Genomic DNA, 25,337 nt, shown 5'->3' on the forward strand with positions numbered 1-25,337 from the left:
ACACGAATTGGCACAAAAAATACATACACAAAAAATAGAGGGCTATCAGTGGCGGATTTGCTCCACACGCCACTGATGGGGGTCGCCTATGGCTCGTTTTGTAGTAGTGCAAATGTTTTGAGCAATATATATATTTTCCAAATAATTGCACAAGTGCAATCATAACTATGCGGTTCAAGTTTTGGACATGAGCACAGTTATACAGTAATTTGATATGCATTCCAATTTTCAGCCATGCCTCTAAACAGAAATGCACAAATCTGTTTCTCTCAACTGAAAGTATTAACATCTCAACGGGAACCAGTTTACTACAAAATCACTGAACATACAAAGAATGGATGAAGTTACATACAACTGGCACTGTACAGATCAAAATTTTACCACACCACAACACACTACATACAACTTTAGGTGGCAAGGCATCATTCCATATAATTTTTTCATTCTATTCCTATAGCTCAATGAATAGATCTCAGTAAGAAGATCAAAGAATATGATTTCAAATGTCAGAGGCAGCGGCCCCTGCAGGGAGGAGCGGAGAAAATTCCGACTGATCTTTGGCATCCCAAGGATGAGATGGCAGTATAGCAACTGTACAGATGGCGTGGTTTCTATGTCTACCTAAATGAAGTAGCTCGGCAGTTCTTTATTCCTCCTTGACCCACCTTCGCCATATTCGTTGTTCCATTCAATAAGTTGACTCCTGTTTGTTGAGTCAGATGGTGTGCTAGCGCACTGCTACAGTAAACCATGCCACTGGTTTTACCGGCTGCTCAAATAACAGCAAAAGACATTTTCATGGATAGAAAGAAAAAGTTCTCTCACCTGCTCATGGGCAGATTTGAAATCATCCATTCTAAGAGCACGAATGTCCTCACTTCCAAGCAGCGGAGGCTCAGGCCTACCTTCAGCTTTTGCTAAATTCTTCTCCTGTGCAGAACGGTAGGACTTCAGCGGTTCAGCCACACCAGCGTGAGCGCATACAGAGAAAAATGTTTGTTTGTGTGTGCTGTGGGGCGGGGGATTATGACCTCACCTTTTTTTCCTTCTCCAACAATTCACGAATGGGACGATTTCCAGCAGTTTCACAGAGATTCTGGGGAAAAGGAAAGTCAATGAGAAGTTGCTGATACCTTCTCATTGCTGAAGAGCATAAGAAAGTCACACCGACATCAACTTACCTTCAAGTCACTTCCTGAATATCCATCAGTCATCTTGGCAAGTGACTCAAGATTCACATCTGGTGCCAACGCTTCTTTTGACAATATCAGTCTCAAAATCCTCTCTCTATTTGATGCATCAGGAAGGTCCACCATTAATCTGCCAGCAGAATCAGAACCAATGAGTATCAATGTGAGAACCTAAAACTGTCAGGTCAAGGGAACGATAGAGGTTACCTGCGAGAGAACCTTCGAACGACTGCCTCATCAAGATCAAAAGGCCTATTTGTGGCTCCAAGAACCAATACACGTTCTTTATTTCTAGTACGCAACCGTCCCAATTTACCATAAATTCATTTTTCATCTTGCGCATGGTTTCATGCTCTCCTGGATTTTCTCTCCTTCCTAGCATACTGTCAACCTGTAAAAGAAAGTCAGAAATGTGAGGACAACACATTTAGAGAACAAAAAAGACTGAATAATGATTATAAATTCCTTTGCCTGCACACCTCATCAATGAATATTACACAAGGGGATATTTTACTCGCCAAAGAGAAAATGGCCTTTACGTATTTCTCGCCTTCCCCAAGCCAATGAAAAAATTATTAAAATTCACTAGAAAATTTGACAGGAAAGTAGATTCAACCAATTGTTATTTTGATTGTACATACCTTTGACGTGATGCTTGACATTGTTATGTTGATAAAGTTTGCACCTGCTTCAGTAGCTACTGCTTTTGCAAGCATGGTTTTACCTGTGCCAGGAGGTCCAAAGAGCAATATTCCCTTTGAAGGCTGACAAAATGAAATTGATTGGTGGCACTTCCAAGATCTCAACATAACCAAACACAACTGCTACTGTCAGAACATCGTTTTTTCATTCAGCTGTACATATTACTCCCTCCGACCCAAAATAAGTGCCGCGGTTTTGATCTAAGCCTAGTACAACCTTTGTACTAAATCAGCGACACTTATTATGGATCAGAGGGAGTACTTCTTTTATCTCAACATAACTCAGCATCACAAGTATCATGCACAGCTCAAATATTTTAAAGAAGTCCACAACAACAATTTTCACAAAGCCATCCTACACTTCTAATTACTGCATATCAGTGAACAAATCATTAAAATTATGGATATCTTTTTGGCTAATAAATTAACCACAAATATCAATCATTTTGGAAGAAAACCAAATTTATAATTCGAACATTCAAGGATGACATATATCTATAAATCCTTTTGGTGAACAATATTTAGTTCTACTTTGGTTCTGTAGAATGATGTTTTCTAGGTTTTGTTATGACATCCTCAAAATTGAAGAGAGAAAATACACGCATTGATGGATAAAAGAGAACTGGGTAGTTAATACCATGGATGGACTTACGTTTGAATTATCTTTATCATGCTTGAACTTACGTTTGATGAATTCTGAACACTATGCTTCAATGCAATATAGCGAGACCAAATTGCCTTATTGGATATACATGAGTACCTTATTAACATCCCTTTGTTGAACAATTCAGGTCTTTTTAGAGGGAGCATAATCAATTCCTCTAACGTGCCTTTTACATTCTCCAGGGCTCCAATGTCACGAAAGCTTACTCCAATATCATTAGGTGCGATGACATCTGATAGAAGGTTTTTCTCAAACTCATTCTCTGTGACCACAGCCTGAAAAACAACTTAAGATTAGATGAATTTAAGCATCAGGGAGTTTTACATAGCTCAACAGAGGGATGAGGGGCACCTCCAGTGCTTCCTTTGAGCTACCACTGTCCCTGCTCTGTACAAAGCTAAGTCCACACTTGAGACTGCAAACACAATGTTAACTTAGCGTTCCACAGGGACACCAAATTCAAGTTTGTTTTGAAGTGCGATAGAACATTGGCATCTTCTATTTACCTTTGTACTGAAATTTCAAGTGTTTTGTATATATTGGTTCCATTCTGCTTAAGGTAATGAGTAGCACCCATACCAGCAACCATATCCACATCTAAAATAATTGGAAAATCATAAGTTTTCAGTAAATATGTTATTATTGAAAAAAATAGTAACAGTTGGCCCATAACTGACAGTGGAAGGAACAACTTACCACCATCAGTAAGTAATCGGTCCGTGATGACTAATTCTTTAACATTGTTGCATTCTATTCCACGGTCAGTTAGAAACTACATAATAACACAATGGAATAATCATATCATTATCGAAGTGCTACTAGCAAAGTTGATAGTTCTGAAGACAAAAAGAATGGTGGAACCGTGGAATGCATGATAATGAAAGTAGCAAATAGAAAAAAAAACATTGATTGCAAGGGAGTAAAACTACACAAGGTTAAATTTCAATCAGATAGCAAGTTAGAAATGAAACCATGCAAATAGTTTCTCGAGCAAACAAATCTACAGATATACTTGTTGTGTCCCACTATAAAAATTCATGTGAACTTCTTCAAAGAATCCCTATTGTATCTTACCTTTTGAATATTAAGAACATTGGCTTTAGATCTAAGGTTTTCAGCATCAAGTTTTAGTAGTTGCTTCAAATCTGAGAGCTTCCCTTTGTCCTGTAAAGAAGTGGGAAAAAACATGATTCTCTAAGTTAGACAAAGTATTATCTGCAAGATAATGGTTAACAGAAGTGGTACAGCTGACACTACCTTCGGAAGTTCAATAGAAATTTTATTAGGGAACAGCTTATTTAGATGCTTCATTGAGTCTGTAGCCTCTTTGTTTCTTTCTTGCAATTTACTTCCAAATAAGCCCTGCATTTTTTCATGCATACATTAGAGTAGCTCTCAAGCATTCTACATCATGCACTTTTATACACCCACAGACAATAATGTAAAGAAGGAGCATAGTTTACCGAGTACATGTCAATTAGGGCCTGGCTGCCACCAAACCCCAGAAAAAGTCCTGTTTGATGTGGCTACATAACAGACCAGAGTACCAAGCAGCAAGCTGGTCACCAATCTCGAAAAACATTTAAATAAAAACAGACCAGAGCAGGCCACACCATTCAGGCGTTTCAACCTATCTCACCCTTCTTTCGAAGTCTACCTCAAAAACGCCAAAACTCAAGGCATCTTAACCTTGTGCTAAATTTCAATTTATCCTAAAGAGGATTGTGTAGTATACCTTATCTTCCTGGCTGTCTGTCTGAGTGTGAGATCCAATTATCAGAACACCAGATAGAACTTTATTCCCTAGAGATGCATGCAATTCTGTACTTCCGGTGAATGCTTTCTCTACATCCTTAACTAGCACAATCAAAGGGCTAGCTTTGCTTTCTTCTGAAATGACCTGAAGGCAATGAAAATGGTATTTTTGCAGGCTCGAAGATTAAACTCAGAAATATATAACCACCTAAAACATTCAGCACCTCAATTAACTCGTCAGTAGTAAACCTCTCAACTTCTGGGCGGAGTTCATTTACTGTAGTGAAACATTGTATCGCAAATAAGATCAAAAGAGCATTTATAGGTAACCAAAATAATAATTGCAAAGTTCGGACTAACCAGGGCAAAAGAAACCATGATCTTCCTCACATAAACCACCAAGATCATTACCGTCAGTAATCTTCTTGTCAAATCTGACACCAACTTTTGGGTATATTTTATTTTCGAAGGCAAGCAACACTCTGCCCTGATCACCTTTACTTGGCCCCTGCGAATAAGACAAATTTACACTGTAGAATGCCAAAAAATATTACTTTGTTAACAATATAATGAAGTGATCACCATGGCTCGAGATTTTTTGTTCTCTATATAAAGAGTGAGTACACCATATTGTATATGTGAGTCCACGCCATATAAGTGTGCGAAGTGCACCCTAGGAAGTAGCCATTGGTCAGTTTAAACTCATTTGCACATGATTAGTTCTCACTCATATTAAGAATCTTTTTAGTATTAGAGCTCGAAGACACATGGAATTTTGATTTTTCTTGCATATGTGATATTTAACTTCAGAATTCATATAACAAAATATCACCCAAAACTGACAAAGATCAAGGAAGATCCAAGATACACAAAAACTATGTCAATGTGAAACAAAAACACAAAGCTACAAAGATACCTCTGATATCTTTTTTGCCGTGGGTGAAGATACCTCTGATATCGATCAACATACTTTACCCTATCCCCTGCACAAAAAGATAAAGGTTCAATAAAAGGTTATGATAACAGTTTAGCAGATAAAGAAATAAAATGGAAGGGTCAAAAACGATTTCTAAAAAGGTGTTTCTTTGATGTTGCTGTGAAAGAATCCTGCTTGGGCAAGATGCCCTCGCATTATAAGATTCTGAACTAGAAGTTGGTGTACCTGGTCTGCTCATATTTACATCCTTCAGGGTTTTTGGAACCTTGGAAGGTGCCTGAATAGAATTTTATTCCACAAATAATGCATAAAGTCCCTTTGATATTCAAACAGCACAAGTTTCTTAGGATGTTAGATTGATATTTAGTACTAGGCAACTCATGGCAAACTTACACCAGCCAGCAGAAGAGAATCAACAATGAGAAGGCTAGCATCAAACTTCTTTGCAAGGGCTTTTATCAATTTGTCCTGATAAATTTCAGACCCTAGAAGCATGTTTGTGCAAAGTAGTTAGGTAAGCAACCAAACATTAGGAAATTGCCAACAGTGCAGTACATTAGCACATCTCCTGGGCCTTAGTTAATCCCAGAAACAAAGAAATTGTGTTTGAGAAAAAAACAAAGAAATGCTGAAAAATACCGGATGGACCAGATAATAGAATTCGCTGGTTTGTAGAGTTAATTGCTGACAAGCTTGGGTGGAACTTCTTTTCCAGGTGAACGGTTGCAACACATAAGAGTGGATTCTTTGTGTTCTCACTGCATAAAATGAGGACAGATGAATAATCAGAAAAAGGTGATCTAAACAAATATGTTAAGCAGGTTTGCCCTCAGTTTTGGGGGAAATAACAACAGCTTAAACAGAATAATGCAAAATGTTCATTGACATAGCATGCTGAGAAAAGGCTCGTAAATAATGGGTGGCTGTTGAAACTAATCACTTAAACATTAACCCACAGCTTGCATGTTACCTAAGATAATGCGGGAAATTCTCCAGAGTATCTTGAATAGCATCTGGACTAAGAATTCCTTGTTTTAGTACATCATTAGGGGTTTGATAATCGCTTGGGGGTCTGTTGCAATTGTTCTGGTTGACATCTAAAGGATGCTGGAAAATCTGCAAGCAGGTTAAGGTTCATTCTCAAGATTTAAAGAAAAGAATTAAACTAAAAAATCTCACAGACTTCATCATTGTTGGGGTACCTACTACTACTAGTAGTGAATGAAATCTATAGAGTCAGTACAGAGGACAGAAAATGGTAAACTACAGTGCACTTTCAAAGTATGACAAAAAGGATACATAGGCATGCATGCCCGATGAACCAAAGACAACTTCCTCCCCTCCTATAAGAGGATATCTTCCTTCATAAAATCTCCTAGTATTTACTATAACCTGGCAGCTTCCCCCTGTGACTTCTAACATACATAGACCTTCTTGCTGGAAGAATAGACAGCACAATGTTTATGAAAGAAGCCAGGAAATGTAGCAACATGCCTTAACTCTATCATTGCTGAACCATAACAAGGTTACCAGTACCTCAACACGCCGCAACTTGCATAGAATACTGCCCTGGCTAACAAGAGAGTCTTTCACATAAAGGTCACAATCTTCCCTTCGCCCGACAAGAAACTGACTTGCACTGATGGAAAGATGAGGACTCTGCAACCAGTGATGGTTGATATTAGGTAGTGATTAAGGCGGTTCATGCATGCGTCTGTGTGCATTAGCTCGATGGAGAGGCTGGGAGGCCATAAACCTCTCCCCTTATCTAAAACAAAAGGTGATTTACACTCACACATATATGACAATAGAGAAGAAATGCATATATAACTATATAAGAGTCAACAGATGGCGCACATACAATGTATTTCAAATTCAAAAAGCTTAATAAGTCCTACCAAGATGTTAAGACCAAATTTGCAACACTACACTACACAGAACGGCTTGCAACTCTAAGTTGCAATCCTCAAACTGAGAATTTTTTTTTTGCCAGAAGTCCACTAACAGTTCACATTTCAGTGAGTGGTTAATTCTGAATCAGAAATGGTGGTCTTTAATATTTCGATGAGCCCAACTCCTAAGAGCCATTATACTCCTAAAAAAGGCGCAACAAGATCGAGAAATTTTAACATCCGCAAAAAAAAATGACATGATGCACAGAGGCACAGCAAGAGTGCAAGACAGACTACAAACAAATACCAGCCCAACAATCGTGAAGAACAGAAAATCTTGTTACTTTTACAATTCATATTACCAATTATCAAATCGTGCTAAACAGAGACTCATAGTGCTAGAGACATTCACAAAATGGAAAGAAGGTAACTTGTGAAGTTCATAAAGAACCAAATCTTCACAGCAGGCTAGCAATAGCATGCATTAAAATGGTAAAAATGGATAATACCAGCCCAATAACAGAACCAAAGGCAACAAAAAAGTTACATAGATTGCAGAAAGCCAAACCATGGAAATCGTCAAATGCTAGATATCTGCAGCCAGCCGACCCCAAGAATCAGTACAATCTCGTGTGCTTGACGCAAGCAAGCTCCAGAAACCATCAAGAAACTGCACTAGATTCGTTTCACGAGTGAACCAGCCAGGAGGCGCCAAACCATCAAAAGCCGATGCACGGGAGCTCTAAAGTGTAGAAATGAATGGCAACGAACGCCAAGAACCATCAAGAAACAGAGCATTCGCTCCAAAACAGAGCACAAGACGACGGAATCCTAGCGAACCGTTGCCGCCTACAGAATCTCGAGGAGAATGGGGGAGAACCAAAGAAGTCAATAAACGACTCGAATTCACGCACCTTTGAGTTCTGCGACAGAAGCCTCGCCCACGGCACCCCCTTCTCCGCGCCCCCCTTCTCCTGCGGAAGCCAGGGCGGGTCAAACCAGAAACATCCAAAAATCGGCACGGAATCCTCGCGCGGGAGAGGAGCTCACCTTGGTGCTATTGGTGGGAGACGAGGTCGGCGACAACGACGGCTGGCCCTTCCCAACGTCGCCGCCGCCGTTGCCACTGTCGTCGGCGGAACTCGGGCGAGTGTCCACCATGGCGGTCGCCGGAGAGGAGAGAGAGAGGGGAGGGTTTCCTTCCCTTTCCGGAAAGGCAATGCTGTAACGGCTATTCTTTCTCCCGGTGAAAATGTGTAACGGAAATCCTGGTTGAGTCAGCGAGGAGGAAGAGAAGGGGAGAGCTCTTTTCATAGAGAGAGAGCATCAGCTGATTTCCGTTTACAAGTTTACTGCTGGCAGTATTATTATCTGTGAAAATATTCTTCTTTTGGTAAAATGAATTGGTGGGGCCACATGTCCGATTCCACTCTCCTGCACTTTCTTAAAGCGGATATCTGTTGGATTCTCACCCTTTTGGGGATTTTGTAAACATTCACTTGTTAAAACCTATTCTCGAGTTAAATTTAATTTTCTATGTTAAATTTAAATTCTCGGCCGTTCATCGAAATATCATTAAATTTAAATTTTTGATGTTAAATTTAAAAATATTTGGATGAACGGCTGAGAATATAAATTTTTCGAGTTAAAAATATCCAGTTTTCAAGTTGAGAGCCTCATCAAAGCCAAACATATGAATTTTTTTTTGGATGGTTTCACTTTTTAAAATAAAATGTTAATCCACTCACTGAATTCTTGTTACATGAGAGCCTTATCCACTTTTCAAATTAAAAGTGAGTCGACCAGTGAATTTTTATTACGAATGTGGTTCGAGAGCTTTTTCTCGACTACGAGATTGATAATATTCATGCGATTCATACATCGCAAACTGGCTAAGTGTGTACTACCCTGCATTAGAATGCAAGTAGGCAAATCTGCATACAAATCTACTTTCAAGTCAACTTAGTATAGTTAAAGTTAACATATTTGAACTCTATATATTTATGTTCAAACTTTCTAAGTTTCAGGCTTGCACCTATTACACCATACACATGTACAGGAGTGTTATGTTTCGGTCAATTGTGTGCAATTGTTGCATAACGAGGAAACCTATGAATTCTTGTAATCTCATTCATTCCACTTTATCTTATTGTTTGGATAATAAACTTTTTCCTATTTTCGTGTATATTTTTCAAAACTGATTATAAAATAAGTTCAACGCAACATACTTCATCAGCCGCAAAGTGAGACTAAACCAGTAAGGCAGGAACACAAAACATCCAATACTAGCATACAAATAGCATCCTCTTCCAGTCTTCCATGAGGAAACACATTATATCAAATACACGGAGATCTCTCTATCTATTGAAATGCTTGTAGGTCAAACATTTTTATAGATGGAGGTCACGACATTAGAACCTTGGTTAAGTGGTTAGTACTGCTTAGTAGAGTTCTGTGCCCACAACTTTACACTCTACCGAGAAGCAGTTCTAATCCTTAATAACTCTGATCAATTAAAGAGGAAAATGTTGTGTTGAACTAATTCTTACGGAATTTCAAAAAAGGATAACATCAAAGGCTATCAGGGGACATAGAGCTTTCAAAACTATCATATTATCAGAATTTGAACTGTAGAATGATTCGTTCCAAAGAAATCTCAGGACTCCATGATTCAAAGGCAAATGCCCAAATTCCTTCTTCATCGTATTCGAATCATAATTTCTGGATCATAAGTTAGCATCTGGAAGCAACTAAAATGTATACGCATTACTCCTATGTCCTAAATTCTGGTACAAAGCAAAGAAACTCAACTACACATTTTCTCTCGTTCACAAATGCACTTGTTCAGAGTAAAATTTGGAACACGCTGTTGCTGATCGGTCTCTCGTTCTTATGAACCAGATAGGAAGATACAAGTACTTTTAACCCAACAAACAGGACGTACTTTTGTAATCTTGGAGACACAATCTGCACTACCCAGTGTCGCGTTCCTTTGCTGTCTCCACAAAAATTATTCTGCCACGAATAATCTGACAAAAATAAAGACTCGGTTAAGAGAATGCAGATTTTCATTACAGAGCACCAATCAGGTAATGTGAATATGCCGACCCAAAAGTGACCAGAATGAGATGCTCATGATGCCAAAAAATAGAAGCATTACTCAGTGGTAGAATTGGAGAATTCAGGAAGGCCAGTAAACTAAATGATAATGGATATGGCTACAGCAGTTCTGGTGTTTTTCTTCTTCTTCTTTTGTTGTAGAGAAAACCAGCAGGAGCTCTATCTACTCATGAAGAAGAAAGCAACTATTCTGGCCAATTTTGAAGCGATTTTGCAAGGAACACATTACAATTGGATTTAAAAGACAAAAATAACTACAAAGACAACACATAACTCTGAATGGGAGAGCTTTCACTGGGAACTTGCCAATTTACATCCAGTTTCTGACTTTGGATTGCACAAAATGCTAACGAGCCTGACCAATTCTAGCAGGAAATGTACAATTTAGTATTTGCGTCACCATACAAAACATGCATTTAACTCCTGCTTATATATGTAGTGTTTTTGCTACAATTCTGTACCGTATTAACATGCAGTTGTTAAAAAAAGCTAGATCAATTTTCTGAATTCTAGTTAGGGTACCTGCAAAGTGTTAATTGTACCTGCAAAGGGTTCCACTGACAATTATCAGTTTTTTTAGCAGTGCTCCAGGTAAATGCCTTATCTAGTGCATTTTTATTAGTTAAGCACCTAAGAGAATGGAGGGCCATAAGTGGCACAACAACAATAACAAAAAAAAAAGTGTTACATTGATATTTCTAATAACCCGTAAAGAAAGAACCAAACAAGTCTAAACCACAGAATGAGTTAGCTCAACCCACTGCAGCACAAAAGATGTTCTCATAAATCATGATACAAAATAGAAGCATACTCCCTCCGTCCACAAATAAGTGTCCTTCTAGGTTTTGTCCTAAGTCAAAACTTTTTAAGATTTGACCAACTTTGTTGAAAAGAGCAACAACACATATGACATCAAATCGGTATATTATGAAACTACATTTCAAAACGGATTTAATGATACGAATTTAGTGTCATAAATGTTGCCACATACGTTTTACAATAAAGTCAGTCAAACTTTGATACTTTTGACTTAGGACAAAACTAGAAGTACACTTATTTGTGGACGGAGGGAGTATGCATCAAATGATTAAAGCAGAAAAAACTTAGGTATCTCTTCAATTCTATTAAAAACAGGTATACAGATTTTCAGAATCAAAAGTGTGTTAGGTACCTCTATGCGTCAACAATAGTAACAAGAATCTAGTGCATCTGCCTAGCAAAGTACTTTCATTGCAGTGAAGTGCGTAAATTATCGTGACAATTCTATTTTATGGAATTTCAATATCTACCTATCAGATAAATGAAAAAAAAAGAGTAGAGCTGAGGATCGACCAAGCCTGGCTAGCCCACTATCCATGGTCTAATCAATGTTGGAAATAGCCCCTGGTGACTCTCCATGTGTGGAATTGCCATTGTATCAATAACAAGTCAACAGTGACTAATTTTGGAATGTTATAACCAAGAGAGTGAGTGAGAGGAGCACATACCCTTCCATCCATCGCCTTGACAGCTTTCTCTGCTGCCACTTGGGATGAATATTTTACAAAACCAAATCCCTTCGGCCTTCCAGTTTGATTGTCTCTCATCAATCGAGCTTATATTCAGTTAAGATACAAAAAGCAAAATGTGACTAAAATACTTCCATGGAACATAAAAAAATAATCCAAACCAGCAAAAAGAACCACGTTGAAGATTTTTATTAATTACCCTGTCGCAAACAGGATGAAACGGTTCCTGAAGTAGCATAGATATAGTACCTTCCTCTATGGCACCAAATGGTGAAAATATGTTCTTAAGTTCTTCCTCTGTTGTGTAAAATGATAGCTCTGCAAAAACCAAAATAGAAGAATGAACAAATTGTATACCAGACAGAATGATGTATCGTACGGTTTCAAGGTGGACAAACAGTAGGACGAATATGGCAATGTTCTAACAAATGTAGGGGCAAGTTGTAAGCACCTACCACAATATTACTCTTTGTAGCACGTTTTCAAACATATCAAATAATGGGCAGCATCTATGAAGCACAACCACATTCCAAGATGGAAAAGCACCTCGCTAAGAGAGCAACTAAAATTCTGGAGCAAACAGAAAGCACAAGAGCCCTAGTTCTGTTTCCCACAAGTTGTGGCTACAAATTCTATTCTACCTTGTCGTTCATACTCAATAAGCTTCACAGCCAGGAGAAGACGGGAATCATGGCCAACTACTTTTGTAGCCTGTATTCAGGCGCATACAAGCAAGATGATGGCAATAAAAAAAATGATCCAACCTAGCAAGGAAAAGAAAAACTTGCGCATGAAAATCACTAGCACTATAATCGTACAGCACCAACGCATCACGCACTGCTTCCCGCACAAATCGAAGCATTCCACACGGCGAACCACACAGGGTCTGACTGGTACGGTAAATGTCACAGGGATTATTCACTTACTACTCACGAATATCTCGGTGCTGAAACCTTTCGTCCCCGCGACCCGAGAGGCCAAACCCAGCAGCCCCGCTCCTCGCATCGTCCTCATCATCATCGCATGGGCGGAGGACCCAGTAGGGCGGCCGCCCTACCTTGATTTTTGCGTCAGTTACGAATTGGGGGGGATTAAGGATTAAGGAGATGGAACGGGGAGCTAAAAGGGCAGAATCGGTTCGTGGGGTGATGGGGGGAGGAACGGTCGGGAGCGAGAGACTCGAAGGGGAGTTCAACCGGCGGCGGCGCTTGCGTTGCTGGAGTCAGTCGCGCTCGCGCGCGAGGTGGAAGACGAGCGAGGGGTGGTGGGGCGCTCGGCGGCGAGATGGGCCAGGAGGAGGGAGGGGTACGTACGGCCCAGGAAGGGAAAAAAAGAGGGAGAGATAGATGGGCTCCCAAACGGGCTGGTACGGTGGTCGGGAAATTCGTCCAGGAAGCTACAACGACTTCTTTTCTTTTACTGAAAAAAAAAGGACTTGATATCATGTCTTGCCGCTAAAATATAATCCTTCTGTCCCCAAATGCAAGAAGTCAAACTTATTAAAGTTTGATCAAGTTTATACAAATATATATCATAGTTAATTTGATAAAACTAATTTAAAGTTGTAGATATTACAAGATTTTTTTATAGATTTGGTCAAAGTTTAAGAAGCTTGACTTAAAACAAATTTAGAACTTCTTACATTTAGAAATGGAGAGGGTAGATTTTTTTAGATGTGTAAAAAGTATTCTCTCCGTCCCATATTAAGTGATCAAATTTGTCCAAATATGGATGTATCTATATCTGAAAAATGTCTAAATACATGTAATAGAAAGTCACTTTATATGGAACGGAGAGAGTAAAAACTAATCCTCTTCAACATTTTCTTGGGTGTTAAAGCCCTTATAGAAAAAAATGAATTCCAATTTTCTTAAAGTTGGCTTGAAATTACAAAACAAATTGACCTCAGGTTATTTCACAGACATCATTTTCACCAGATTTTTTTTTAAAAAAACTTGTCATAAACACATGGCAAGAGGTAATAGTCCTCATCAAAATGTCAATTGGCAACTGCTCCCGTCAGAATGTTTAAAAACAAATTGAACAGGCATTTGGGCTCTAAAGGTGAGAGAAGATAGGCTACTTTTACCATGAGGGAAAGGTGCCAGAAAAAAAAACTCTGTATGAAGGATACGTGCATGGTATAAAGTTGCAGTATCTTCTTGTGCGCACAAGTGGACGTCACTACATAGTTGACGTAAGCCTGGTACCTCTATTTCTCCTGTTGATAAAAAAGGGTTCACTCTGAACTTTCGAAGCAAATGATCAATCAGCAAAATCACGAATCATCCATTCGGGATAGCACAGAGATTCCTGCCTGCCAGCTGGCGATCGACGACTCGACAGATATCTCACCTTCCTGGCAGTTTATAGTTAACTGAATCTTCTTCGTAGGAAGCTCCAAAACAGTATAAGCATATTAGTTGACTAAGTGAGCTCACTGATCTCAGATTAATTCGTACTCCTTGACAGGTTGCGGCGGCCGTTTAATTGTCGGCCTCTCACGCCAAGATTCTTCCCAGAAAATTCCCAGCATATATGCCTAGTTGCCTACGGGTGGATCGATCTAATCTTTCTAATTTCTACGTCTTGTCACTTCGTCCGGGACAGCCGGACAGCGTCCCAGTTCGCACAAAACTCCGCGGTCTCGCCACTGTCAAGGCCGATGATGTGAGAGGGCTTGCATACTGTCACTCTGTCAGCAGTCAGCACTCAGATTTAGCAGCAGCTTCCTCTCTTCTTCCCTCTCAACCCTCTCTTCTCTTCTTGTCCAGAACTGGTACAAACAAGTTCTTTTTTGTGGAAACTTAAGTACTACGAAGCAAGTTTGAGAAGCTAAAACTTTTTTCTACATTTGTAAGATAATATGTCACCCGAAAGAAAATAAAACGGTATATGTTGGAAACGCATGGCCACTGACAAAAACAAGAACAGAGGACCAAAGCACAACACAGAACACCGTTGACAAGTACAAAGTGTTGTTAGCATCGAAAATTCAAACGCCTGCCACGTCTTATCAGCTAAGAGAAACAAGAACCCAGCCAGTGCAACCAGGGGAGGAAGTTTCCCAGATCGTTCCTGGAGGTTTCCCAGGTTCCCTCCATTCCTTTGCTTCCTCCGTATTCGTCTCCTTCCGTTCTTCCTCTATATCACCCTCCCTGCCAATGGACTTGTTCATTCCTATCTTCTCCCAATGGCTTCTTCCAAGCGGCTCCTTCCTTGGTCCGGCGACGACGAAGCAACCGGCGATGGCGGCGAGCTCTCCCGTCCTTCCAAGCGATGGAGATCACTTGTCATGTGAGTTGCTTCCTTTGGCTTTTAGTTCTTCTTTTTTGGGGGGCACAAGTCAACGCCTGGTCAACTTATATTTTCCATGATCGATCCTGAGCTGATTCGTTTTGGTTTGCAGGCAGGTGAGGGGGAGGACTGGAACCATGGAGGGGGGAGTGTTTGGCTTCAGAGAGATTGTTGGGGAGGAGTTCATGACCATGCTCCTACCATTTTTTGGTCATATGGTTCAGAGAGTGGTAAGTACTGGTCTTTATTTCTTGAGGATTTATTTTAGTACCTCTTCCTATCTTTATATGGTTCTTCAAAGATACTAATCTTATCTAGGTAGGTATTTTAAAACATCAGCATGAAAATTAGAAATTTTAGAACCTTTCTGACGTTGGAGCATTTCAGGTTTCAGAGGAGGTAGAGAAAGCAATGTTCAGACATTTCCATGCACAAGCAGCACCCCCAAGGTTAGGATAAAAATTAGATTCCGTTTTGCCAAAAATTGTTTGTTAGTCTCAGCAATCCTAGCAATCATGTTGAGATGCTTCAATATAATTTCATTTGCTCAATTTAAATGCTCTTTAATCTATTTGTAGGCTACTAATAGGCCGGAGCCAGCGTCCAACATACCAGCTCATGTTCCTGAATGGCCTAAAACCTGTTTACACCATGATGAAGTTAGAAGCCAAGGATGGATCAGCTCTTAAGGTGGCCTTGGTCGAAAAACTTGAAAACGATCAGACAAGAATCGTCAGGTCTGGTCATCTTTGTTCAGTTAGAGTTGAGGTTGTAGTCCTCCATGGCAATTTCAATGCCAAGAATGAGGAATGCTGGACCCCTGAAGAATTTAGTAAACATATAGTCTGGGGGCGAGAGAAAAGCCGGAAGCTCCTCACCGGTGATCTGACGCTGAAGCTCAGCGAAGGGGTGGCTTCCCTTGAAAATGCTAACTTCACTGATAACTCCAGCTTCACCAGCACTAAGAAGTTCAGGTTGGGGCTGAGGCTTGTAAATCCTTCCGGAGAGAGAGTTCTTGAAGGAATCACTGATCCTTTTCGAGTGAAGGAGCGCAGGGTTGAGGGTATAGTTATTTGCCAGACGCTCAGATTATTCATTTCATTTAGAGCCGAGTACTGATATTCGATCATATGGACCTTACTGTTTTTTGCAGGTTTTGAAAAGCACTACCCGCCATTGCTGCACGACGAAGTTTGGCGTTTGGAAAAGATTGGCAGGAACGGGGCTTACCACCAAGCCTTGTCAAACAGTGGAATTGACACTGTGCAGAAGTTCTTACAATCTTATGTGAAGAATGAACAGAAGCTATTGCAGGTAAAGGTTCTATAGATTTCTCGCCACCTGATTTTTACATAAAACAAGCTATTGATGTTGGACTGACAGAAGATCTTTGGGTTTCTTCTCTACCTCTAGACTTTCAGCAAGATGTCCCAGGCAGCTTGGAAAAGAATCATAGGACATGCCATGACGTGCAAAGTCAGCAACAGACTCTGCTTGTATGAAATTAAGGAAAAGAACATGGAACTTTTCTTTGATGACATAGTTCAGCTTGTTGGGGTGAAATTTGGTGATTGCTACAAGCCCTTAGATCAGCTTCACCAAGCAGAGAAGGTACTGTTTTCTCACTTGCTTCAAATAGTAGAGATTTCCTCACCAATGCTTTAACGATTTGTTTTTCTTTATTCACAGAATTTAGTTGAGACACTGAAGCAACTGGCCTATCAGAATATGAAGGATATTCAGTATGCTCATAGGATGATCAACAATTATCCTGAACCACTTGATAATTATCACACGAAGAGTGTTTCTGGGTTGAGTAATGTTCTTTCAAACCAGAAGATGCTGAATTATGGTAAGATCTTGCCTGATCTATGAGTTCCATTCACTAGGGTGTAACAATTCATTAGGAACTTCAATGTTCAATCACCGATTTCTATTCGTTGGCAGGTAAATACAGTTTGTCTCAAGGAGATGTCCCAAATAGTCAAGGTTTTGAACCAATAGAGAGGTTCTGTTCTTTCCAACGAGGCACTGATGTAAGTAGTAATACTTCAAACCATATTTATTTTTTTGAAAGGGTTCAAACGATAAATTATGGTAAAGCACAAGAAACATATATAGGTTACTCTAATATAGCATCATCAATTTGCAAGCAGGCTTCAGAGGATATGTCAAGATTTCTGCTGGGCCAGAGTTTGAATGGTTTTAACCATGAATTAGTCGCAAACAACTTTATTCCATATAGTTCAAGTCAAGGAATTTCATTACCTGGACCAAGAATCACACAGTTGCGTATACCAAACAACGGAAGAAGAGATTTCGATCCAGATTCTACTCGTGCTGTTGTTCATGGCAACATTCAGGCAGATCAGGTTGCTATGCAATCTGGCCAGTATGGATTTAAGCAGTCTCATTTCACTGAAGAATCATATAGTGTAAGGCTACATTTCTTGTACAAAAGTGTGGATTTTATCTTATAGATTGAAACTGGATGATTCATTCGCATATCCTTAGAGGATAAACTGAACATAATCAAATCCTTTTGCACCTGCAGAGCCTCTCGGTCAGTAGTTTATCGTCCATGGATACGTCCTTGCAGCCTCATTTCCAGCTTACAAGCATCAGTAATTACTTTGACACATTTCCTTCACTGCTAATTACTTCATCTTGATGCTGACTTACTCTGGATGACATCTGCAGGAGAGAGTTTCAGCAACCAACCTGACCTACCGTGCAATGGCCAAACAACAATGCAGCCACATCAAGTTGTCCCTTGCTTTCAGCCATCAAGAACAAACAGCTTTGACTCAGCGGAAAATGATCAGCTCGTACAGAGCTTTATTTCTCAGATTTTTAGCAGCGAAGGAGCATCAATGCCTCTTTCGCCACGTAAGTGGGTCAAGATCAAGGCAGCATTGAAGCTAGCATCTGTAGGGCGACTCTCTAGGGCCTCAAGAAGGGGTACACATAGCCCCCCAGTAAGGCCAAGGTTTGTACCAACAGTATGACCCTAGTGAACAGTATGTATAAGGGTAGTAACAGAATCAAGTGTGGATGAAAGATCCACCTGGCTGTTGTATTCCATGACATTGCTGAAGTATATACTCTTCATGCATCTGATTAGTTGAAAATAGCAGTCATGTTGTCAAATAGGCATGTTTCTTCTGTACATAATGGAGCTTGTAGTGTAATTTCTGAGAAACAATTATGTAATTTTGTTAGCAAAGAATCATTTGTTATTTATGAGCACAGGAGTCAGGACAATGTAAAAGGCTATAAATTGCCTGACTAAGCAGAAGTTTCCTCACATTCTTGCTCCTGAAGTTTTGCCTGAGATTGGCATTTTAACTTGATACATGTTAGTGAAGAAAACAAGTAAAAATGCTATAAATAGCCTGACTATCAGAAGCAACTAAGCAGAAGGTGATGTCATGGCTCATGAACAAATGGTACAACAGTAATTTCTAGTGTGGAAGATACACGTCTCAAATCCGTTCCATCCTGTTTGTCTTCTTTCTGTCCTCATGGAGATCTTCTATCTATCTTTGATATAATAAAATGATTCATCCACTGAATGTAAATCACTGGACAGTGTGGATCCTTCCAGAGAGTTTCCAGAAGATACTTCTATAAAAAGCTTTCTGTTAAAATGGATGCTGGTCCAGAGGAGGATGGTGGAAACAAAATCCACTTCACATTGATAGATTACTTTGCTATGCTGATTCTACAATTCAGAGTTCTTCCGTCTGTACCACTGAAAAGATGCTTACTGTTCCTGATCGGTGCTTTCTGAGCAGAGCTCCTGATTGGTGTCTTTTGAGCAGAACTCCTGATTGGTGTTTGTAGCCTTTTCTGTGATTGTGGTGGTGACTTGCATGCCTGATTTGTAGTCCTGAGTAGTTCAAAATCAGTACAGCAGGTTAAAGTTAGCCAATCATGTGCACAAAATAGTTTAATTTGAGGAAAAAAATGGCAGCTCAGTTCACCTCATTGCCATATTGTTAGCATTGTTTGCTTGAGGCTTCTTTTTACTTGAAAGGCCTCCATTGGAAATACCAACAACCTTCAGGCCACTCGCGGACAACATCCTTTCTCGGTCTGAGAAACTGCTAGTAGCAGCATCAAATTCATCCGAGTCTTGGCCTGGTACTGAATCAACCCTAGACCTTTGCTTCCCTGGAGTGTATCTTTGATAGAAGCAAGTCGGGAGCTGGGTGGTGAGATCAGGCTCCAGCTCTGGAATGGAATTGCCATTCTGAAATTGGTTATCAACAACTGTTGCCTTATCAACCCAACCACCTATTCCAATTTCTTTCTGGAGACCGTTGCAATTGTCAACCCAGTTAGGTGAGTTGTTCTCGACAAGGATGCCAGAGCCAGGCAAATCAAATTTTAGCTTTTTTTGCATCGGGGTGCTCCGGACCTTAAAAAAGGAAAAATATATATTAAGTTTTGCATGTCAAGTATGTTAAAAGCCTACTGATACTAGAATTTCTCTTCAGTAGGAGACCTCTAAGGCTATAATCACTTCTTTCGTCTCTGTTCTATATCTGAAACTTCTATTGATAAAAACAATGTCCACTTAATGACAAGTTATAGGATTAGGCGTCTAGATATTTCATGAATGGGTGATCACTGTTTCTTTCTTCAGAATATTTAGTCATTTTACCCAAGGTCATAGGCCTAGGCCTCTAGATATTTGAGTGCATCAGTGATGCATGTCCCTTTCTTCAGAATATTTAGTCATTTTCCTCAAGGTTGTAGCCACAACTAAAATCTGTAAAAAGAAGTATATTTTTTCAGTTTTCCAATAGAAGAGCTCGCATGAGCTGGAAAAGAATTACCTCTAGGTTACCAACTTCTTCCATTGGCTGTCTGTTTTTGGGGAATGCAGGTGTTGCATTGCCTCTGCTAATTCTACATATGTTTGGGCTTGAATGTGTGCTCGGAATGTTTTCTGGTTCTCCTTCCTTCTTAGCCAATGCTGCCTTGAGGCAAGCAATCTGAAATGAGCAAAAATAACAGAAGTTCTTATACATCTCAATGGTAGTGGCGCCAATAGCTAATTCACAGAAACCAGAAATCAGGAATAAGCAAACACCTGTTCTTTCAGCTCTCTAACCTCACCACCTTCCTTATTTGCTTTTGCGGTGCCAAGCTCAACAGAGGCAACTCGCTCAGCAAATTTCAAGGTGCTTATTGTCTCATTCACGGCTTCTGGTTCCGGGCTTACGTGCACAAACATCAGTGTTTTTGCTTGTCCTCCTGAACATTGCAAATGGATATTTATCCCAGAGATTGTAGTACTAACAAAGTGATAAGTTAGGATTTTGACTTTGCAGACTACCTAGAGAATCTTGCAAAAGCTGGGTAAGCTTGCTGTTTCGGTAAGGGACATGCGAGTTTTTCAGGGCAAGAGACGCAATCACATCTCCTAGTGCTGAAAGTGACTTGTTTATGTACAGTGCCTCCTTCAGTCTATCTCCTACAACTTCAGATTTTTCTACTCTTTCACTACCGGCTAGATCCACAAGATGCATGCAACCTCTCAAAGTTGCCCCAGATGTCATGTCACGTCCTTGGACATGAACAGTCAGGCAACTGCACATAAGTTTCAGTCATTAGTAATTGAGTACAGAGCTAAAATATACAGGTAAGAAATTCTCAGTATGAACAAGGTGTGTCATGCCACACCTATGGGAGCGGCTGCTTCTGTCATTGATGGCTGTTGAACCTACTGCACGATTCTTTTGGCCTTGATTCATCAACTCAACAACATCAGAGGTTGATGTGACAGGAACTAAGCTTGCATCTGGAACAGCAAGCCCTTTCAGTGAAGTATTTCTAATTTCTAATGTAGCTCAAAGTTAAGGAGATTCAAGACATTTTCCGAAAAACTAAGATCAAAGGAAACATCGGAGAATTTTCTAGTGTAGAAAGGATATCTTCTGTTTCCTTTATCCTGAAGGAGATCCCTCACTTGCTCGTTGTAGATCTCAATCATCTGCACAGAAATTTCATAATTGATTGTCCCCTTTCTCTGTGCTTGAAGATTAAATAAGTCATTTAATGCTCTGTAATTAACACCAATGCTTTCCTCCTTCAGTACATCTGGTCCACTCTGCGTAACATCACAAAAATGAAATCAGCTTCTTCTTTTTCCTTAAGCATATTGAGATGTTTTCTTAGCAAACCTTATTACCATTGTATAGGTCTTCCCTGATCCAGTTTGGCCATAAGCAAATATGCAAACATTGAAACCATCAAGAACTGAACGAATTAAAGGTTGCATATCTGAGAAGACCTCCCCTGCATTAATAAAAGGAAAGCATGAGATTCCATCCTCAAGAAAGTTGAGCTAATTGGGAGTAAGTTATATAACCTTGAGTGGCTGCCGGGCCAAAGACCTTGTTGAAAGTAAAAGATTTGCTCCCATCTTTTCCATACTTTGTGGGAGGGATTATAGTGATAGTTCTTTCTTCCATTCTAGCAATACTGCTTGAGGAACTTGCTTGTCCAGATAGAAAAGGCCTCACTCGACAATATACTCTAATATTTCCTAGATAAATGAAAACAAAATTTACGATGTAGACTATTATCCTTAATATATTGTTCCTTCAGTGCCCAAAATAGTACCTTTGAGATCCTGTATTTGGTTGTACAACTTGCGGTTATCCTCGAGAACTTTATGGTAGCCAGAAGCCGCGCTGGAGAGGATGTTTAGATGCTTTCCTGTTACAATATAGTAAATAATATGGTGTTTCTTAAATGCATCTGGAGAAAAAATATAGATGCCGAAATTAATTATAGGTTACCAATTTTAGTAAAATCTTCGGAGTACTGTAATCTCAATTGTTCCATTCCAGACTTGACAGAAGAAAGGTTATTTCTCAGTTCCTACAGGGATCATAATGATGATTGATGGATGTGAGGGGGTTAGTCAAGATCAAATAATAAAAATCGACCAACAGGCACTGGTGGGCAGCCTGGAACGTTTGGGCTCGGCAAGCACAGGTGCTTCTGCTCAGTTTCAAGATCAAAAGAACGTCAAATAAAATGAACTACCTGGATATGTTTCTGTTGTAGATCACATTTTATTTCTGCCCCAGATTGGAACTGTTGATCTGTACAACCACCATTCAGAACTACAGAGCCGACATCTTTCTTCATCTTCAAGCAACTTAACTCCTCTTCATCCATCTTCATTTCATTGGTCAAACAATGAAAAATATTTAGTAGTATTTAACCTTTCCAGCCATATAGAAGTATATTTTCCCCAAACGTACTGTGGTTTACATCCAATTTAAAACCAGTGCTCACTGTGTATATCCAACTACTAGATGACAAAAATAATATACCTTAATTCGATTACTGTTGGAAGTTTGGTCTAGCGCCAGAGTATCAGGTGTGGAGAATGGCCCTGTCCCTTTAGGGTCACTTATGCATTTCATCTGTGATGTTTTTGTCCAAATTAGTAAATGGGTAGAGTTATAAATCCTCATCCTCAGATTAAAGTTCAACATAATACAACTAAGAAAAAATGCCACAGAGAATTTGGACGAGCTGATTTTCTGGATAATAGCAGAGCAGCATTTTCATGTCAGTAGCGGAATGGAACCTACCAAATGCTGGTTTGAAACCTGACACTCGTATTCCTTAATAACTGTACTTAGAAGTGACTCAACAACCTACAAGGAACCAAGATTTTGGTGTCATTCTTGATGTCCACAATCATGACTGCACGGTGATCAGCTAACATTCAAGCAAGTAGACTCACCAATGGGACTTCTTCTGGTTTCTTATCCAAGAGAAGCGTACGCACAAGCATGCCGAGGGAATCTGGAGTAGCCTATAGAAGAAGACAAAGGTCATTATGAAATAGGCCACATGAGTAAATGCGAAATGAGAACCAATACTATGTTATAGTACTTACCATCTCAGTGGATTCTAGACAACGATCAGTTGCTATGTTTTGCTCAGCTGAAAAAATATTCTGAATTGGCTCTGCTGTGTGGCTTCTAATTAACTTGTTCATAAAGGCATCAGAATTCTTGAGTATGAAATATTTTCCAGATGTTGAAGGCTTTAAATTGCCACCATATTTACATGGAGTTTGTCTCCCGACTGTCTTATTTTCACTGAATGACTTCAGAGAAAGAACACAATCCACAACTCGAACACCCTTGCCACCCTATATGGCAGATAAAATATATTAATTTTTGTCATGGCAAAAGTAACCCAAATATTAATTTTGCAGAGGCCACATTCATTTGAAGTACCTTATCAATCTGCCTATAAATCCTCCTAAAGATTATTCAATGTTTAAGCTAAAAGATAAGGTTTACGACATGAGCTCTCTATATACAACAAAATAAGTACCTTCTCCAGATCAGATAGCTCAAATGTAGGGAGTCCTAAATCTTGTACAGTGACAAGAAAGTTCCGCAAATTCTCGAAGTACTGATATGCACACAAAGCTGATCCATCTGTGGGCACAACAGTATCTGCGGGGGCTTCCACAATCTAAAAGAGGTATAACAACACCAAGAGAATCGGCGTCATATATTAGCAGACATGGTAGATAAACTAGAAATAATGAAGCTGGTAAGTGCAACCACCTTAGGTATGGCACTAGGCTGGACCTTGTTCAGTGCATTGCAAAGGACAATTCCATTTCTCATCCCAAGCCGGAATTCCTCTTCAGAGGGCTCCTCTGGCAGGTCCCTTGCGCACACGATCCCAACAGTTTTTCTCAACCAACTGGCTGCATCGTGCCGTCTAATTGCTGCATTGTCAACCCCAGTAAATCATAAATTCACATTGTGCCACACGCTATATTGTAGCAATCATAAGAACTATCCTAAAACCATAACAGGCATACATTATCTATTTTAAACACAGGTCAATGAGATCACTGTTGGCTTGCCACAAAAATATGAAAACATTACCTCATCAACCATCAGTCCAGCACAGCAGTATAATACAATTAGCAATTTAGCATAGTATTATCATGAACTAATCACTCACTTTGAGCAAAGGCATACAAAAACACAACTATGAGCTCAACGGAAGTTCAATTTAAGCAAATACTGTTTGAGAAACGTCTGAACTACTACTATCTAGTATCCACTAGAAATTTACGGCCCAGATTGCAGCAGGAAATTTGAATTAAACGGCATCTGGTCACTGGCGCATCTCGCCTAAAAGGCTAAACCAAAAGCCAACACGTCGAAATCGGTCCACCACAATACCAGGATGAGAGTTTCCCCACTCGACTACTCATTTCACGATCCCAAATCACACAGAAAACCAAGGACATCAGAACACTAAATTCTCGCCCCGCAATTAGCGCGATCCGACCACGCATGTGATTTGCCCAATAACTCACCGGCCTCCTCGGCCCTCCGGGTGGACACGTCGATGTCCCTCGCGCACCCGTGGTTCCGCAGCATCCCGCTCCCGCTCTCCGCCACCGCAGGGACCATCTCCGCCGCCATGACCCTGAACCCTGCTCGAAGACACCCAAACCAGCACCGATTCCGGCGACCCGACCGCCGTATGCACCCTGGGAGAGAGGAGAAGATGGGGGCGTGGGGGTAGAAAGGCCGGATCGGGGGTGGACTCCTCGTCTGCGGCAGTGGTGGGGGGGCAGTGAGGCCCGAGGGGTCGCTTTTCTTGGGCTTCTGAGCTCAGTTTTCGAACGCGGGTGGCGCTCGTGAGGGGGAGAGAGCGGTTGGGTGTCTCTGTTGGCGACGTGGAGGGCTGCAGCGGAGACGGCGAACTTTGAGGGGGTATACTGAATATATGTGGTCCTTCGAGGGGTTCTCTTTGGTTTATCGTCACGAGATATACGTGGAATCAAATAAATCTATGCATCTGAAGAAAAGAGATAAATCTGTAAATCTATAGTTATTAAAATAAATAACAAAACCGTATATATGCAAATGTGCGCGCTTCTAAATATTAAATATAGGGAAAAGAGTAATGTTTCATGGCTCACCGCCTTGCCAAAACTATATTGCTTACCTTCGAGTCTTTAGTTGCGATTAATTTTCCAAAACATTCCAAAAGTGAATTACAATTAGAAAAGGAGATAACTATTTCTGTTATAAAAAAAGATTACTAGCAGAGTGCCACGTGCAATTAATCGCGTGGGAGAAGTCTTTAGCAGCGTTTAATTTTCCAGACCCACATAATTAAGTACTACTATTATACTATTTGTAAAAACCTAACATTAAAACTATATGTGTTTGGTTTGTATGTGATATTATAT

The 25,337-nt window shown here is 40.1% G+C and overlaps 2 protein-coding genes and 1 pseudogene across 2 annotated transcripts; 1 reads left to right on the top strand and 2 right to left on the bottom strand.

The window, feature by feature from the left end:
* Nucleotides 1-263: 263 nt before the first annotated feature.
* Nucleotides 264-11,740, bottom strand: LOC100831972 (annotated as a pseudogene).
* Nucleotides 11,741-14,713: 2,973 nt separating this feature from the next.
* On the top strand, nt 14,714-18,356 carry LOC100832263 (calmodulin-binding protein 60 D). Its single transcript, XM_010238883.3, has 11 exons — nt 14,714-15,064; nt 15,177-15,294; nt 15,452-15,513; nt 15,643-16,127; nt 16,218-16,378; nt 16,478-16,675; nt 16,754-16,916; nt 17,012-17,100; nt 17,221-17,499; nt 17,619-17,688; nt 17,765-18,356. The coding sequence occupies exons 1-11, from the start codon at nt 14,961-14,963 to the stop codon at nt 18,070-18,072; spliced, it is 2,037 nt and encodes a 678-aa protein (XP_010237185.1). The 5' UTR covers nt 14,714-14,960; the 3' UTR covers nt 18,073-18,356.
* LOC100832573 (kinesin-like protein KIN-14Q) lies at nt 18,331-24,833 on the bottom strand. Its single transcript, XM_010240610.3, has 19 exons — nt 24,453-24,833; nt 23,683-23,849; nt 23,444-23,587; nt 22,998-23,255; nt 22,842-22,913; nt 22,687-22,752; nt 22,423-22,515; nt 22,130-22,264; nt 21,880-21,961; nt 21,701-21,796; nt 21,447-21,623; nt 21,267-21,373; nt 21,010-21,185; nt 20,759-20,920; nt 20,412-20,665; nt 20,166-20,329; nt 19,909-20,067; nt 19,051-19,487; nt 18,331-18,956 (listed from the first exon to the last, which is right to left on the bottom strand). The coding sequence occupies exons 1-19, from the start codon at nt 24,559-24,561 to the stop codon at nt 18,770-18,772; spliced, it is 3,045 nt and encodes a 1,014-aa protein (XP_010238912.1). The 5' UTR covers nt 24,562-24,833; the 3' UTR covers nt 18,331-18,769.
* Nucleotides 24,834-25,337: the final 504 nt, after the last annotated feature.

This window comes from Brachypodium distachyon, chromosome 4 (genome assembly GCF_000005505.3).
Source record: "Brachypodium distachyon strain Bd21 chromosome 4, Brachypodium_distachyon_v3.0, whole genome shotgun sequence".
Lineage (NCBI taxonomy): Eukaryota > Viridiplantae > Streptophyta > Magnoliopsida > Poales > Poaceae > Brachypodium > Brachypodium distachyon.

What these genes read in the sequence shown, in the direction of transcription:
- LOC100832573 (XM_010240610.3), bottom strand. Translation starts at nt 24,561, where the DNA reads ATGGCGGCGGAGATGGTCCCTGCGGTGGCGGAGAGCGGGAGCGGGATG. An exon ending in CCGGAGGGCCGAGGAGGCCG is followed by an intron (nt 23,850 to 24,452) that starts GTGAGTTATTGG and finishes TTGACAATGCAG; the next exon opens with CAATTAGACGGCACGATGCA. An exon ending in GTCTAGAATCCACTGAGATG is followed by an intron (nt 22,914 to 22,997) that starts GTAAGTACTATA and finishes CTTCTTCTATAG; the next exon opens with GCTACTCCAGATTCCCTCGG.
- LOC100832263 (XM_010238883.3), top strand. Translation starts at nt 14,961, where the DNA reads ATGGCTTCTTCCAAGCGGCTCCTTCCTTGGTCCGGCGACGACGAAGCA. An exon ending in CGATGGAGATCACTTGTCAT is followed by an intron (nt 15,065 to 15,176) that starts GTGAGTTGCTTC and finishes TTTGGTTTGCAG; the next exon opens with GCAGGTGAGGGGGAGGACTG. An exon ending in GTCATATGGTTCAGAGAGTG is followed by an intron (nt 15,295 to 15,451) that starts GTAAGTACTGGT and finishes GGAGCATTTCAG; the next exon opens with GTTTCAGAGGAGGTAGAGAA.